The sequence below is a fragment of the Callorhinus ursinus genome, unplaced genomic scaffold (assembly GCF_003265705.2).
Source record: "Callorhinus ursinus isolate GAN/ISIS: 27379988/994484 unplaced genomic scaffold, GSC_fseal_2.0 scaffold6, whole genome shotgun sequence".
Classification (NCBI taxonomy): domain Eukaryota; kingdom Metazoa; phylum Chordata; class Mammalia; order Carnivora; family Otariidae; genus Callorhinus; species Callorhinus ursinus.
The window spans coordinates 68,844,081-68,862,444 of record NW_027397068.1 but is presented as its reverse complement, the minus strand read 5'-3'; the positions used below and the strand labels follow the sequence as shown (position 1 = coordinate 68,862,444).

General features: G+C 40.1%; 1 protein-coding gene across 1 annotated transcript in view; it reads left to right on the top strand.

The window, feature by feature from the left end:
- The first annotated feature begins 237 nt into the window (after window positions 1-237).
- Window positions 238-18,364, top strand: part of NOX3 (NADPH oxidase 3) — a 55,199-nt gene continuing 37,072 nt past the window's right edge. The window contains exons 1-7 of the mRNA XM_025861524.1: window positions 238-282; window positions 913-1,008; window positions 1,114-1,224; window positions 2,243-2,327; window positions 9,947-10,092; window positions 12,607-12,788; window positions 16,013-16,142. Coding sequence (XP_025717309.1) covers window positions 238-282; window positions 913-1,008; window positions 1,114-1,224; window positions 2,243-2,327; window positions 9,947-10,092; window positions 12,607-12,788; window positions 16,013-16,142 — 795 coding nt within the window. The remainder of the gene's footprint in view (window positions 283-912; window positions 1,009-1,113; window positions 1,225-2,242; window positions 2,328-9,946; window positions 10,093-12,606; window positions 12,789-16,012; window positions 16,143-18,364) is intronic.

Genomic DNA, 18,364 nt, shown 5'->3' with positions numbered 1-18,364 from the left:
TCATTAGACAGAGACTTGCCTTGTATTCACCCAGGTCATGAGGCATGTCAGCCCAGTGATACGCCTTTGGCAAGAAGTCCTTAATTAGAAATTCCTTGAGAGCTGCTCCCAGTAGGTGCTTCCTAAGACAAAAAGACAGAATAATTTAGCAGGGAAGCCCTTACTAAGGATACAGCATCCAGGTTCAGGTGAATGAAGGAAATAATTTGCTGACAGCAAAAGAGCAAATCTGTCACAATGGGGTGCTGGATTTTGAATGAGAGTCTCTCCATCATATTAGTAGTAAGTATCATTTTTGTTATTCAAGTTTAAATATATATATTAAAAAGTCTTTAATTTTTAAGATAATTTGTATAGGAACGCTAAAAAGCTTGAAGTATTACTTTGGTAAAAGACTAAAACTTGTTAGAAAACATTCAGTAGATACATTTAATTTATCCTTACAGAATCATGTAAAGTTGTTTTTCGATTGAGTTCATTTTTAATTATTTTTAAAGTCAAGTAGTTTGTTTTTGCATAATGTATGAATGTTTCTCTAAATCAAATGAAGTCTTTGAATTAGACTATGAAATTGGAAATTTTCTAGAGTACTTTCTGAGTTGTTTTTAAAGATTTCTCCTTTTGCCATCATTGATTTAAAACACTAGAGCAATGTTGATTAGGAAGGTTTTATACTTTTCATTAAATTCCTTAAAGTATACCCGTATGTGTTTAAAATCTTTTTTATAAAGTTAACAATTTATTAACATTGTAATCACTGTTAAAAACTAATCTATGAGAAATAAGTATAGAGTAAGTCTGATTAATATTGAGAAGCTCTTCATTTCACTTTAAAAGAAGAACCCCAAGTGATTTTGAACAGAAGAAAAGATTGAAGATAGTATTGATTGGTCTCTTTTCATTCAACACTAGCTCTCATGGCTGGGAGTGAATTTATATCTGTTTATTGACACATTCTGTTGGTATGAAGAGGAAGAGTCTTTCCTTTACACGCGAGTTATTCTGGGTGTAAGTAGAGTTGGTGACTACATATTATCATTTGGAAAACATTCTATTTTCCCCAGCTTCCTTACTCTCCCTGCATCTTTCTCCTATGTCTTTATATATGGACAGTCAACGCTGGCTTGGGCGAGAGCGTCTGCAGTCTGCCTGAATTTTAACTGCATGCTAATTCTATTACCAATCAGTCGAAACCTTATTTCATTCATGAGAGGGACAAGTACCGTAAGTACTAAAATATTTGAAATAATTTCCATTGTTATAATGTCCTAATATAAGTGCCATGGAAGACAAAGATGTACTTTACTGTGAAATTCCTAATAATCCTGTTTGAATTGAAGTTTGTTTCTTTGTAAGAGAGAACACAGTGGCTAAAACTAAAAATCAGAAATCAGTACATCCGGTGTGACTTTTGTTCTTGCCGTTCACTCCCTGCATGACATTGGAGCCATTGCTCAGCCTTTCTCTGATATGTTTGCTCCGCTGGATAAAGATGGCTAATAGAATTGACCTGACTCGCAAAGATGGAAGTATTATAGCAGTTTGAACTGTTACCACTTCTAATTGAAAGGAGACAAGTAAGCAGTTGAGCCAAATGCCACTAAGGACACATCTTTCTGAGCTCTCAGCCCAGGAATGCACAACCATAGTGCACAGATTTCATCCTTTAACCCCTACCAGATATAATGGGACATTTCCTAATTATATTGACTTCACTGTGTTGGGTACTGTGTTTCCTGTTGAATAGAGTTGAATAGAGTAATGCGCCATACAGAAAAATGAGAATGTCAATAACTCTAGCTAGATGAAATAATTTATTATATAATCATTGTCATAATTTTATGAATATTTAGAGGTAGATGAATATAGTGCCTTTCTTAGAACTACTTAAAGAACTTAAAGAACTACTTAAACCACATCCGTGAGGATGACGGTTTCCATCTTCATTTCCTAAACTAGTTGAGGCATGGAGATTAGCAAGTTTATTCTAGAATTTGGACTTAATAGTCAGGGAACTATACTACCTCATTCACTTTTATTGAGCTGAAATGTCAGCAAAGCCAGTAATAACCATTTGATTTTGCCTGCTTGGACTAATTAATGACCACTAACTTCTGTGCCCCATCATCCCATCTTTAGTAGTATAGATAGAGGCAGAACCTGAGTCCTTCTCTCAGCTCTGAGGATGCTGTCATTGCTACGATTTTTCCTCAAACAAGACTTTTATTTTCTGTTACTCCAGTGCTGCAGAGGACCATGGAGGAGGCAATTAGACAAAAATCTCAAATTCCACAAACTGGTCGCCTATGGGATAGCCGTTAATGCAAGTAAGTGCTTCTTATTCATCATTGCATTTTACAAAACCTAATGTTTAACTTGATAATTTTGTTTTAGTTCCCCCCTCCACCAAGGGCTCACCTGAAATAGATCTTTGCCTTCCATTAGACCACAGAAACCTTCTATAAATGGATTTTTAAATTTCTAACACAGACTCATGCAGTCTTCCCTACAAAGCTTTCAATTTGTCTGGGAAAAGTTTATGAAACTCCATTGTCATTTGTGAATAATTAAGCTTGTTGAGAAGACAACAATAAATACCTACTTGCACAGTGAATACCGTGCTATTCGATATGATTCACATTGGAAATAAAACTCACCTATACTCAAAATCTCATTCACAGTCTTGGGAAAATTGTATCATAGGCAGTAAAAGAAAAAAGAAAAGGAAGATCAGGTGAACAGGGTTCCGAATAGTACTGAGCTAGTGGATATAAAAGGACCTTGAAAAGATAGGAAGCTTTAGAGCGTACAAAGTGTTATTGTTATTTTTTGAATAAGAAGACAAGAGAATTCAAGAGAAACACAATAAAAAGTAGCATCCAGGGCCAAGGCTAAACTCTGATGAGGAAGAAAAGAAGCTGAGAAATAACCAACTTGTTTGTGGTTTTGTTGGACAACAAATACATTGAAATGAAAGGCTATCTGCACAATAAAGAGTTATGGTTCAGGACTGTTTCCCTCAAAGTAATTTAACTATAAAATGTTTTCCTCATTTGTTTTTATCCTCTCATGCATAAAAAATAGCAGAGTAAAAAGAACACTCAAAACAAATGTGGATTTAATTAAGCAACAAGACATGATAGACAGTGCCCGAGTGCCAATTAACACAACTTCGGGTGTGCAGTGAGACATGTGGGGAGATTTCCCCGTTGATTGTCCTCATTGCCAGGTTAAGCCAACCCAGGAAATGTTTGCAAAAGGTCTTTGTAGTTTGTTAAGAAATAAGGGTAAAAAGGCATCATGTCCTAGAGAAAACCAGCCAAGGTATGGAGGGCAAAGAACAAGCTAATGCATCTTTATGTCCAAGGCCTACTTAGGGCTGTCGTCCACAGAGGGGCCAAAAACCTTTGAGGTATGTGTTGAATGCATGAAGGAATGAAGACTCTGGGAAGCAGATTTCAGCTCAGATATGGAAGTCTTCCAGACCCTCAAAATTACCTAAAACTGGAATGAGGATCCCTGAGAATACGGAGTACCCTGTCGTGGGTAGTGTCAGAGTGGAGTTCAGACTGCTCCTTGGAAGGCTCTTCAGAGAAGGAATTCAAGGATTCTCTAGCTTTCCTTTAAAATCCTAAGAATCTTTATTCCTGCATTAAAAGAGGAGATAAAATATAGTAAAATGGCAGGAAAGATATTATCACTATGCAATAGGTTTAAGACAGAACTAAACTCTAAGAGAAAGAGAGAAGGAACCAAAAAAACCCACAGCATCAAAACACATCAGAAAAGGAAGCAAAAAAATAAAGGAAAATATGTTTTGCAATTACTTCGCCCTTAAACTTTGCGTATGTATATTTCTTTCTGTGTAATCCTGGATCAATAGGATAAATGCATCAGTGACGTATATTGAATGTCCCGCATGTGCGAGATACCCTAAGAGAAGCTATAACCTGAAAGTAGTATAGGCAGCAATAATTTAGCAGGGACAGCAATTGACTAGAACCAGGCAACCAAATTATTTTATTCCCCTGCTACTGATTGGTCCTGCGATCTCAGATAAGTTTTTTTATGCCTTTTCTTCTATGAAATTAAAAGAACAAGAATACAACCCATTCATCTCTAGATGTGCAGACTAGTTGTCAGGATGTCTCTTGGAAACCACAGACTACGGGGTCATCCACTTGCCACTATTGCAAAGAGAATCACCTCCAAGTTTCACATGGCCGGTGGGCTCCATTCAGTGAGCCCTGCCCCCTCCTCCACTCTCATTTCTCTCCATACCCCCTTGCTTCTTACCCCCTGGCAATGCCCAGCCATGGGGTCCCTGAGTAGTCTGTATTTTTGCTCCTGTTAGCCCCTTTGTGTTACATGCTCTTCCTCTCCTTCCTCAGTGGATAAGAAGTTGCCATATCCAGAGCTCCTTGCCTGGCCTGCTCCCCCTGATCCTCTGGGTCTAAGCTGTCAGCCCACCTCTCCGGCTGGCCTCAGCCTCAGTCACACCTCCTACTACAGAGTAAAATTTCTCCGGACTCCAATCGCCTCAGGGGCTGAGCTGTGCCTTATCTGGCTTGGCTTTCCCAGTCCCTGGCATATAATAGGTCCTCAACAAATTTAGTCAAACCTGAGGATGAGCAGGAGTCAGCCAGCCAGCAAAAGGGATTGGGGGAATTTGTGGGAAAGGTACAAGACAGCGCAGAGTTGTTCAGGGACCCAGCAGCAGCTGGGTCGGGGGGGGGGGGGGGTGGGGGGAGGAAACATAGGGTGTGGGCAGGGAAGAGTTTCAAAATGATGCCAGTCGTCCAAGATAAATTCACATTCTGCTGCAACAGGAGGAAGCAGGATGCTCTTTTTCCCTCCTTCCCTCCCTCCTTCCCCCACTGGAGAGAATCAAATATCCCCTCGGGGGCCTCTTCTGCTTGAACCCCCACTGCTTTGCGGGGCTCCCAAACATCCCCGGGCTCCCCCTTGTGGGGTCAGACTGCTTCTGAGAGCAAAGCACTCATCCCCCACCACCATGGCAACCGGCAGCGCGGGGCTGTTTCCATTCCCGGCAGAGGCAGGAGGGTGGGGGAGAGAGCTCTCTGCTTCTCCCAAACCCTGACATAGCAATTATTACATTTCACACTAACTAAGAAATGCGGCTGGCAACTGCGCTTTTAGAAGAAAAAAAAATGCTAAGCCCTGGTTTCATAGATATCCCTTTGCTTTTCACATTTTGTCCTTCTGGTATATTCACTTGGGAGCCGCTGAAAATGTCCCCGTGCTTATTTTATTAGCATCGCCCATTATGCTGCTTTTCAAATAGCCGACTGGCTTAATAGAGGTGTGTAACCTTGGAAGAAGTGCATCCACATCGAAGTTTGCGTGCCAGCCCCTAATTTCTCATCGGTTCCTCTCTAAGTTGAACTGCAGGCTTTAATTGGTCAAATCATTAAAGGATGTAATTAGAGCCTGGTGGAAGTAGGCTGGGGAGGAGGGGCGAGACAAACAATGGTATCTATAATCAAGGGCATCACCGAAAATGCAGTGACAGAAACTCTCCTTCTGGCTTCCTGCCTTCCCGCTTGCCTGCCTCTGATAAGAGCTGCTGAAGCATTCTTCAACCACTAATAAATCATTTTCAGGGACCTATAACCCCAGTGGTATAAAAATCCCAGTTTCACAGCCCCTCCATTCTTATGCATGTGGATCTTTTTGGACTCTGTGGTCCACAGTGGACCTTAAAAGACCCTCCAACTGAATAGTAGTACCGTGAGCCGAAGCTTCCTTCAAAGGGGGAGGTGACCCAGGCGGCTTACATCTGCTTGGCTCCAGGGGGGTAACAATTACCCACTCCCAGCTACTGATGAGTTGCTAAAATTAGCTTACAAAGCTCAATAAGCATAAGAGACAGGTTGAGAGGAGCGAGCTCGGAAGGCGGGTACTCAATAGAAAGACCTGGAGACCAGGCGGGTACTCAATAGAAAGACCTGGAGACCCCCGATAAAGAGCTGCCCCAGAGGCCCAAATTCTTCACGACCAGGTCCCTAAAGGATTGCTACTAATCCAGTGCTGCCAAAGGCATTGGGACCTCCAGGGAGGCTGTCTGCCCCATCCTGTCTAGGATAATTGAATGTGATTTACAAATGAGTGGCATGCACAGGGCACCATAGTCACCGTGCCTTCCTGCGAAAATCAGACCGCCAACTTAAAAGTTTGAGGGCCAGGCTCTGGCTGTAGATGCCAGGATTTGTCCCTCGGTCCTTATTTCTGAAGGCTGCTTAATTAGGAGGTGACTAACTCCAAAATGACTGTTATCACTGACAGGCAGGCAGAAAGATAGCAAGAACTGACCGCCCTTCCAAGATTCTCCCTCATTTATGCTTTCTTTGATCTCCTGAAAAATAAAAAGAAGGAAAGAAAGAAGGAAAAGAAACTTTCTCAGGGCAACTGGCTCTAATTGTAGACTTTATGATTTTTTGGTTCACTCTTCAATAAAAGCTCCTTATTTGAACTCCAAAGTTCACATACCAATTAAATGTGCATTTGTGGTTTGTCCAAGACTGCTGCTCTCTTTTAACTGTAGAAGTACTTTGGTGAGAAAATAGGATTGTGGAAAGACCCAGTTATAGCAACTTTTAGCCTGGCGTTTGGGTGGAGTCAGCTTGAAATTCTCTCTCTGTTTGCCTCTCTCTCTCTCTCCCAATCTTTCAAATAAATAATCTTTAAAAATAATAAAATAAAATAACTGAAGTCTGTAAAGGGAAGAATAGAACATATAATGTCTGAAAAACAGAAAATCTGTATCTCCCTGGGACTCTACCAAGTCCCAGCCGCCATGGCGTTGGTGGGTGGGATCCCTTTAGTTCGAAGCCAAGATCACAATAAAATGAGGGTCAGCCCTCAGAGGACATAAAACGTTTAGACAAACCAAATGGGCACAAGTAGTTTTCCTTCTGAGAATTCCTGAGGTAAATAAAATTAGGTAGCCTACTTGTTATCTTATTACCTATAAAAAAGAAAACAAAATGGAGGCCTTTGGAGCAAAGGAGCGTTTCAGTCATGAATTTTAAAGTACCTGAAAAGGGGAAAAGCTGGAAAGAGTAGTTTTCAACATATTCCCTCAGGAGCTACCTCTTAAAAAGCATCTTGGTTTTTCTTATACTACTTCATTAGTTTCTTCAGCTCTGTTATGGGAGACCGGGCAATAAGAATAAATAAATAGTTCAATATCCTTGCTCATTCAATAAATGTACTTAAATCTAGTTTAACAGCGTCAAATTCTCATGTGGAAATCAATCTAATAGAAAATAGATTGTGATCAACAACTCCTTACACAGGAGGAGAATGCTATGAGATGCAGAAGACACGGAACCTATCCTGTACTTCCTTTCTGGCAGACACCAGTGGATTATGGGATTGGAAATGATGTCACTTAATTTGGCTTGAAGCTCAGTATCTACGTCTGTAAAATGGGAACGGCTCCGCTCTGTCTGATGAGCCTTAGTCCACGGAGGAGAACTGGGGACAGCCAGAGGCAGAGGGGTAAGGGTAAAGGGGCAAAGAGTAAAGGGAGAGTTTCCACCCACCTGCAACGAGGTGAGTGGAATTGGTCTTAGGAGCTCGTTGACTCTAAAGACTCAAGTGAACCATTCAAGAGTTTTAGCTAAGCCCACAGGAGAAATTGGTTTTCAGTAAAGTGTAACAATTATTAATCACTGAAAAGAAGCAATATAACTTAAAGGTCAAAAATGGGGCTCTGGACTCAGGTGAACAGGGTTTATCCCACTCTTGCCATTAATGGACTACAGGCACCATAACTTTTTGAATACTGGTCTGTCAAATGGCAGTAAGACTAATAGCTGAGGATTAAGTGAGATAATATGCCCAAAGCATTTATAACACTGTTTGGAGTATAGTAAGTATTCAATATCTGTTAGCTATGAGAAATACGACCTCTTAAAAAAAAACTTTAAAATAATTATCAGAAAACAGCAATTAAGAATACTGCTGAACATGTTTGTGTTCAATTTAGCAAATAGTTTCCATTTTATATATTGCATATTGGGAGAGATGGCTATTAGACAAATTTTTCTAGCTTTATGGATGCTGAGAGTAAACAAGGCAGCCCCTTCATAGACATGGCCACATTTATTGACAAATGGAAAATAAGGAAGAAATACAATGCCTTTTTGGTATTACTCGCTCCATACCTATAAGGAGACAGTCAACATCATGGACCCAGAAATATCATCGTGCTTTGCCTTTTTAGGTGAGCTTCAACCAAAAGCATATTCAAATTGATTTCTAACTTAAAGGGTGCAAGAAAATGTGCAAAAAAAAAAAAGTATTAACAGGGAAAACACCACTCCAACAATGTTGCGTCTGCAGACAACCTCCTGACCCTTTCTCTTTCTGTATGCTCATTGTCTCTCAGCAAATTCTTATTAAGTATATACTGGTAGTAAGCAATGTGCCAAGTGTTGAGGTTACAAGATGAATAAATCTTGAGGCATGAGAGTCCATTGGGCAACATAGGTGTAAATAAATACTCATAACAATAATGTCTGGGAAATGTTATAATTAAATCATTGCTGTATCATTGGTATCATTGGTGCCTGTGGAATTGAAAACAACTTTGATAGAAAACAACTTTTGAGTTGGGTCTTAAAGCATGAAAACAACTTTGCAGAGCAGAAAAGGGAATGGCTCTGATCAAAGAAACTCAGGGGACAGAGAGTAAAGCTAAATAGCAGATGGTATTTCTAAATAAGTCTGCTATTAGGACCACAGGGACCAAAATACCACCAATATTCTCAGAAGTTTCGCTGCCCCTTTTTCTTTCAACTCCCAGCACCTCAACCCACAATGGACAGCCATGGAGGATTCCAGAACTTGCCTACAATGTGTAGAGACCGTATAATAGTAGTAGTCACTTCTGCTTTTCATGGTGGAGGGGGAAAAAAAGGTATCAAATGGGAAGTTATCTACATGCTGGGTAATGAATTCTCATTTCACACTTGAATCTGGTCCCAATGGCTGGTATCAATGGGTCACCCAATAGGGCTTTCATTTGCAGGAAAAGCATCAGGAGGAGGTCCTTGTCTGGATGTTGTGACTGCTAGCCTCCCCACAGATTTTACAAGACAGAAAAGCGTGGCATTGGGCACAGGCTCCTCAGGCTAAGTTATGCTGTATTCCTGAGTTTATTCTCTTCATTTAGAGTTTAGACATCACCAATTCTCAGAATTAGAAAGCTGAGTTTTCTTCTTCAGAATATACGGAGAGGATTAGTTCTATAAAAACTAACTTATTTCTATCCTCTAGGAATAACACATGTAAAGATATTGTGTATATGTGTAGGAGCGAATATACATATACAGTGAAATATATAAAGGAAGAATAGAAAGTACAATGTCTGAAAGAGAACAAAAACTCTTCCCTGGTATCTATCGTATGTGTCATATGCACAGATGTCCATATGTATGAAATACAGTACTCTAGAATAATGCTCTGTGATTGCTTGGAAAACATATTACATAAGATATAAAATATGGAATCTATATACGTATATATAAAACAGAATGTGTTCTATATAAAATATGGAGTTATATATATATATATATATATATATATATATAATGGAACATGTATATAATTATGTTGTAACGTCCTGATACCTATTCCACTTGCAGAGGGAGCATGTGTTTATAATTAAATTAAGGGGAATTGAGATTTACTTTATTTCTTCAAATAATTAAAATAGATGTGGCTAATCCCACCTTACCTTTAGAACTAGTCAATCCACTCCATTCAAGACAGTGTGAAAGATGCACAAATAAATCACTCTTTGGAGATTACAAAAACCAGAACAGAGAAACTTGACCATAGAGGCATTGTGTTTCTGAGTAGCCATAAAGGAAGAAATCCATATGGCGCATGTCTGATGTCAGCTCCTCAACCGTAGCCATCCACATCGTCGCCCATTTGTGCAACCTACAGCGCTACCACTGGAGCCAGTCAGCCCATGCAGAGGGACTTCTCGCTGTGCTTTCCAAACTTGGCAACGCCCCCAATGAGAGCTACCTCAACCCCATCCGAACCTTCCACACAGTGAGTCCTTGCATGCTACCTAGTTTCTCATCTGAAAAGTCCTTCCTTTTCCGATCACTTTATCAGGAACACTCTGTTTCAAAAGCTATTAATAAAAGAGCTGGAGAGAAGTTTCTGCCAAATGTTAACATCAGTTTCACTATTTTTTTTAAAAAGCTATTTTTTCATAAATGTTGCTAAGAGTTTATGAGCAAGTGGAAAAACTGATGTCACTTAATTAGTTTATAGCAAAACATAACAAATACACCTAAACAGGAAATGCAGTAACCTGTTAAAACCCTGATACTTTAAATTTTAAAGCAACTCATGATTAGATATTTTTTTGTTGGTGTTGGAATCATAAAGAATGTGAAGTGCCATCTAAATCGAGGGATTATAAATTGGATGTCTTCATCTTCAACTTGCAAATTGTTTTTGGATCTCTTCTCCCGTGTCGTATTTTGGCACACAATGTGCCTGGCTGATTTGCCAAATCAGATACTGGGCAGAGTAGCTAATTTCATAATCAGACCTGCATGGCTAGTGACATCATTAATGCTAATTATCTGTGTGCACAGAATGGCAGCACATGTGGGAAACAAAAAGAAAACCAAAAATGTAGCTCCAGAAATCCACCTGCAGAGATTAAGATATTCCTCTCCCATCATCCACCTCCTACCCCTTTTGTTCTGGTTGATCAAAATATTAGATCATGTACTACCCTGTTGAAATAGGCATCCACCATGTTGACCAGGCTAAAAAATTGGTATTGCTCAAGAAAAACCCGAAGACGATGCACTCCAGCCATGGAAATATCTCTTTCATGACCCTTTTGCCCATGCGGCCTTATTTGAAGAAGCAAAATTCAGAGTCTCTTTTTGGGGAAATTCTTCTATGGCATGTCCCTAATTATCCTAAGATCATTTCCAGTATCAGGCCATTAATCAAGTAGAGCTACATTTTCTTAGCAGACAACAATCAGAAGCACAAGTTTCAACATTATAAGTCAAAAACACAGATGCCATAAGCCTGTGGGAAGGCCTTTGGGGATCCCTCGTTTGAGCCACAGTATTTACCTTGGCACCTACTGGGGTTAACACTTTTCCCCACTAAGGCTCTGGAGAGCTCATTGTTACAGACAACCAAGAATAACCCTCAATATTTTGAAAAGACCATACAATGAATAGTATTTATTATAAGTACTTTGAAAGCAATTTAACAAGATAATTAAGTTACTCCCAATATAGTTTTCTCAAAATTTTAGAAGCAATCTACTATGTAAGTGCTAATTAAGTTCAAGAAACCCTCTACTTTAGGGTATTTGGAGAAAGATCAATAATACAAATTGGTACATTTGGAGAAAGTATCCGTAACACAAAGTGTACATTACAGAGTATTTTTAAAGAGATGCAGTGGGATTATTTTAGAAGATACATGGCTACTCAAACCAGTCTATAAAAAAATGTTGCAAGAAAAGGGAAGTGGGGACTTGCTTTAATAAGCAAAGAAGGATGATTTGAAATTAGCACATCCTATGATATAAATGGATTTCTAAAATGCCTGAGTACACTTGCAAAAAAAAATCTTTTAAATGTTTTAGAGATAGCCCTTTCAGTTTTATTTCAACTATTTGCTCTTTGAAGAAAAAAAAATAAACAAGGAGAAGTCCCTGTCCAAATTACCTTGAGATCTCAAAGCAGCCCAAATTAATGAGATTTTAGTGACAAAAGATACAGTGTGAGTTTATTGAGCTCACAGTCGTCTCAACGATAGTAACACAACGTATGAATACTAATGACTTGGCAAGAGTATGGAAAACTCACAGTAAATACAAAGTGCTTTGTGATTCATATTCTAAAAGGCTCTTTAACCATCCCTTACACTCATAGGTCAGAATGCTGGTCTTTTGGCAGTGTCTGCCAGATAAGAATAGCTGTATCTTTATTGATCACCTAGGATTTACAAAGCCTTATTCCAAGCCTCCCAAGGTGGCATGAAAGAAATGCAAGTCATGGTCCTTCCAATTAAAAAGCAAGAGCAAGGAAAAACTACCAGGGGGACAGAATATGCAGCTGCTTTATTAGGAATGCCCCTGAGGGATCTCTCCAAAAAAGTGTTTATTAATGTTAAAATGCAATTAGGCATGGCAATCCACATTTTTATTTTAAAGATTCAAAACTTGAAACTTGGATTTATTTTGCAGGATTTTATCTTAAAAGGCATTTTCATATATTGTCTTCATTTCAATTCAGCATAATAACTTTGACAGGAACATTGATTTATACTGATGGAAAACATGTATATGATCAGTGGCATTCCAATTCCATTGGAGCAAAGCAAATGTCTGCCATCAAACGGGGCAAAGGAAAGGACAAGGAAGCTTCCATCTTGAGTCATATGGGGACCCCTTTTTTGAGGCTAATATGCTCCTGATGAGAACACTCTAAATTACCCCCTGCTTGAACTCTCAAATATTGACCCTAAAATGGAAAAGTAGAACTAAGATATCAATGTCATGGTGCTTGTTTCTTTTAGAACACCATCACTGAATTGCTAACGACAATCGCGGGTGTTACTGGCCTGATCATCTCTCTGGCTTTAATCTTGATCATGACCTCTTCCACCGAGTTCATCAGACAGGTCTCCTATGAGTTGTTCTGGTACACCCACCATGTGTTCATCATCTTCTTTATCAGTCTGGCTATCCATGGGGCTGGGTAAGTCCATAGTGTGCTCAAAGTGTAAGATTTTATGTCTGTGATCCTCAAAATCATCTTAAAAAGCCTTTCGGATGGAGGAACACCACTGGCAGGGACTAAAGGACACGTAGAAGGTACGGAAAAGAACATTCACTGGGGCAAACACCTTTTTTTTAGTAACTGAAAATAAGCAACATAGATGGTGAAGTAATATCTTTATTTTTCTTGCTAACTCTCTTGGGGAGTCTTGACATGTTTATAAGATGCAGAAATTTTAATGAGTGCTGGAAAACAATAGATCTGTGTTTCATTCAGAACATATTTTCACAATCCAAATTACATGGGATTAGTCAGGGTATATATTTCCGACACCCAGATGTCATTTCTGCTTAACCAGAACCACCCACTGGGAAACCTGGTGTGGGGGAGGGAACGGTGTGCCCAACGGCAGTCAGAGCTAGGCTCTGCCACTAGTCACTTGGCCATGTGCAAGTCCTTCAAATTCTATGGACCTCAGTTTCCCCATCTGACTTCTAGGATTCCTTCTTGCCCGAACATCTCATACAACGCCGTTCTGGTATTCAACACATGCCTGACACTATTGATTTCTGCATCAGGAAACTAGAGTAGCGCTGCTCAAATACAATGTTTTCAGTTCTTTAAATAGTCTCGAAATGACTCTGGACCAACTAACCCATTGATGTCTATTCACTAGTTTGTCCCCCATTAATTATTTCATAAAACGATGCCTTTTTTTTCCATATCACAATGTTCAGAGCACATCCGTGTGCATGATCCATCTGATCCCAACAACAGTCCTGTCCAATAAAGAGGGTGATATTATTCCTATTTCATAAGGAGGAAACAGGTCTAGGGGGTTAAGTGATTCACTCCAGGTCCCAGGACAAATAAATGCCAGAGTCGGACATAGGGCGCCCGTCTTCAGACAACCCAGCCTTTTCTGATAACAAGCCCTGCAGAACAGCTCTTCACTGGCTCCCGGGAAACATTCCTCCACACCTGTAGGAATGTGTACCAGCACATCCCCTCTCTTGCACTTTTTTCTCCCTCCATTGCAGCTGCTGAGCCTGGAGGGGGCTCTGCTTCTGCCCTGACTTGGAAGAGCTCGGCCACAGAGACTGCGGGGCATGGCCAGGCACAGAGAACAGGGTGACAGAGGGGCTCACGCAGGGCCCTAGGGCAGCTCTGCGTGATAAGCCACTTCCGTTCCTCCTCCCCAGAATAACGGCCTCCCTCCAGCTCAGCCCTCTACTTCCTGAAGGAGGTCATTTCTGCTGCTGCCACGGCTCCCCACCATCCACCAGCTCATCAGATGCGCAGACATTGTAGAAGGAAGCATTGCTCCCCCGGGGCATTTTTACTGCCAATTCCTCTGTTCATCCTTAGAATCCTAGTCAGTCAATGTTCCTATTTATGCTGCTGCCTGGCTAATGGCTTTCTAGTCTTTAAAAGATCAGCAGTTGGCTTTTCTGATGCTTGATCCCCCATCCTGACTCTCTATATTTCGGGGAGCAGGATGGATGGTCCCAAAGTACTCCACCCCAAAGACTCCCAGTCCTCCCTTTCTCTGTGGATTCTTCTGATGCTGGGGCATTAATCCCTGTAGCACATTTGAGAGACTCTTCATAATCCACATGGGTCTAGAGCTCCTCGTCTCAAAAATCATGCACACGTCCCCGGATCCTACCTCCCTGCATTCACACAAGAGGATTTCAATGGGCCAGTGTTGCATTGGAGATTTTTTTTTAATATCCGAATAACATTTCATAAGATGAAATATTTTAGTCATTTTAACTTAGTTGAAAGGCTTATTTTGGGATAAGGGCTTCATTTAATCCTCTCAGCTTGAAGTATTCTACAGCTACTGTTTACAGCAAAAAGTAATTTGCAAATTCTATACAAAATGCCAAGTAAAGGAGGATTATTGGAATGTGTTAAAGCCCACTAATCTTTCTATTATGGGATAGCGTAGATGAAGACATAACATTTTTTTAATTTTTAAAAAGATACTGCATTTGTGAAATGTTCTGAAGTTTAGATAATATAGAGACTGTTACCTAAAGCTTAAGAATGATGGTGTTAAAATTTACAGAATCTTTTCCTCTAGTTCCTATTTATTATTCACCCTTCCCATGTCTGGGCATCAACATTTCATGGGAGAGTCACAGATAGTTATGCTCATCTAACTCAAAGGGATGCTTTGGATGCCTTCCACAACACAGACTGGGACAAAAGCCAAAATGTCAGTTCTCCAGGCTGAGGTCTGAGGTCCCCAGGGTCATTGCCCCTCCCTCCTCTAATGCCGGACGATGCAAAAGGGGACATGTTACTCCACAGACTACCTAGAACACGAGCCTTTGTGATGCTAAAGTTTCTCAGTCTGTGAGTACCATGTTCCTCAAAAATAAGTCAATGGTTTTTATTCATAAACACCTAGGAATTGAGTAACTCCCAGGTTACATGACCTCAATTCTTAGGTTTTGCAGCCCGGTGCACCAATGGGGAAATCGAGGAACAACTTGTCAAAAGTCAGTCAGCGCTGCATTTGTGGCAAATATAATATAGCAGAATTACAGGACTCTTGATCCAGTGCTCCATTCACGAAGGCAGTCTTCCTTTTTGCCCTCAAATTCATCATGTAGTCCTGAAGACATACTTCCCACTGACCTATTTTGACCCTATCAAACACTACTCCTGCTAGTGGTCACTGGGGGAAAAAAAAATATCATTATTCAGGGCACTTCTTCTGACTCCTTCACTTGAAAACTTCTAGGTGCTCAGAAACAAACCAAAAAGGGTAGAAGTTAAATAAATCTGCAAAAGACCCAAATAGTACAAAGTTAGCCAATTAGCCCGAATCAGCAATCAGGACGAGATGTAACCTAATTAAATTCAACAGTCTACAAAAGGATGTGTTCAAACAATTTCCCTTCATTATGAATTCTCTAATATAGACACTTTCAATTTAACACAGGATACCGCAGAGGGGCACTTCTTTTCTGGGATCTTCAAAGTTACTTGAAGCTTCTTAAATTCCTATTTTTAAAGACGCTGAGAGAAATGAGTGACAGCCTGAGTTTCAAGACAGTTGAAGTGTTATTCCAGAGCCCACTGTAGAATATATATCTGTGGTATCACCAGACTGCACAAAATCAATTTTAAATGTTTAGGTTTTGTTTTGTTTTTTGTTTTGTTTTGTTTTGTTTTGTTTTAACGGCAAGTCGGATTGTTCGAGGCCAAACTCCCGAGAGTCAACTGCAGCACAACGTCACCTTCTGTAGAGACCACTACGCTCAATGGCAGAAGGCAGCCCCATGCCCCATGCCTCAATTTTCTGGCAAGGAGCCTTCGGTAAGAGTGAACCCAAGAGCTTTTAAAAAAATAGCTGTCTCCATAGTTAAAAGAACTAGATAGAGCTTTATATGCTGGAGAAAAAGAACAGCCCATGTCACCACTAGACAAAGCCAACTCTTTATTAAGTGTGCTAATGGAGAAATCTAGTTATGGATCATTTTAAAAGAGGTTTACTGCCAAAATTATTCTGTCCGTTTTGAAATGTGCTCCTGCACTCACATTTAAATGTGGATGTCTGTTATGGCGGATTGTACAACATCTCGCTCTGGCTTGCCACCCTCAGCTCAGCAAGTTCAACTCCCCGTCCCCCTGCAGAACTGCCCTCGCCATTCTGGGAATTAATAGCACCACTTCTCCAACGAACGTTAAGCAACAACCAAATGAGAAGCATGCCCTCTTTATTAAGCTTGCCTTCTTGCTTTCTGCAACTTTGGGAATCAAAAAATTGGGGTATTAGGTGCATTTACTTCCTGTTCTAATTAAGCTCCCATGACTGAAATAATGATGGTAGACAAAAGGAGACCAAATTCATTAGAGTAGACGATAATGTCCACAAGATCTCAAAAGTAAGATTTCCTGGGCTTGCTGTCATCATTACAGTTTGTGGCATAGGTAAATAGAAATAATGACCCTATTTGGTCACCTCAGGAATCCTCATACAATGCAAACCATCGGGCAGCTGGGTGATGCATAAAAGCAAATCAATGAAGCCAGCAGATTAAAACTAGAAGGAAACAGTGCCCCCAAAATATGTGTCATTAAAAATGAGATAATAGTATATAAATGGTGGGGGATTCAGGAAATGAAGTCATGAACTTATGAAGACTCTAAGGATGGATTTTTTCTAAAATCCTCGAATATATTAAATTAAACACTGGATTTTAAAAGTGAAAACTGCTAGGGGGAATGTGTAAAACCGAACCGGAATAGATGTGCCCATTAGACTATGGTTCTTTTAATGGTCAGTATAGATTGTCTCTGTCTTAAACTCAACTATTGGTAGCCACGACCCAGCCTGCATATTAATGAGGAACACAAATGCCTCCCAAAAATCTTCAGCTACAGCATCTCCATAAAAAATAAAAAAATCAATATTCTCCCACACCTCATGAATACAGACCATAGCTGGCTCAGCAGCAGATGCTGACATTAATTACTATTAAAAGGGGAGAACTTACCCATCTCTCTGTTAACTCTCCCCTGCTACACCTCCCTGCACACCCAAACTCATGTTGTCACTCTTTCTCATTATTTTTAATGGATCCTGATTCAAAGCCTATGTGAGTCGTACAATTACTGCTTGGCTGAATGTACAATATTCTCTCTGATGTCTTATAGACACTGAATCTAGAAGGCATCCCAAGGACAAAGAAGGGCTCTTGCACTTCACTGCACTACATCTACCCGTCTCTTCCTCTTTGCCTCTCCTAACTGTCTTTTCACAGTTCTTTCATCGATAGAACATTTATCAATTCACCTTCAGTGGTGCACTACTGCCCATGTTAGGAGGGAGAATGCTTTTTGTACATCACCACGGAGACACTGAACTGATCAAAGGAACCAATTATACCCTCAGCCCCCTTCTGTCTCCAACTCACGGACACATACGAGGCTCCAGAGTCTAGAGTTGCGCAAGGAACTTGGTCTCAAAAGAAGCCTGGTTTTCCTTAGCCAAAGAAGCACCTTATTTTATTTGACTACAGCATCAACAAGTGACAATAATAATAATAATAATAATAAGGCTAATGTTTTTTAAATTATTAGGGCATGATATCAACAGTAGAGGAGGAAGCTTTAACTGAGGTAGAGTTATTACAGCAAACTTTTTCTTTTTTATGTGCCTGGAGTTGCACTAGACTCAGGATGCAGAGACATGGTTCCTTCCCCTGGAAATCTTATTGTCTAGAAAAAGAGGCCGTTTATAAACACACACATAAAATAAAATCAGAGCCAGCGTGTTCTTATTTTCTGGTAGGAATGAAAAACCTGGAGTGAAAGTGTAAGAAACAAGTTTCATTATTGCAGCTTTAAATCAATGTAGCTTTATTTCCATCATAAAATATTCACTGTACCATGACTTTTTGAGTATTTTTTGAGAAGAAAAAATAAAGCAAAGAAGCCATAGCGTATTTTAGCATTAAAGAAACTTGGATATTAAATAGCCCTGCCCCTTTATGTAACAGACGGAGAACTTGTAGCCCAAGTTTTGGTTTCTTCCC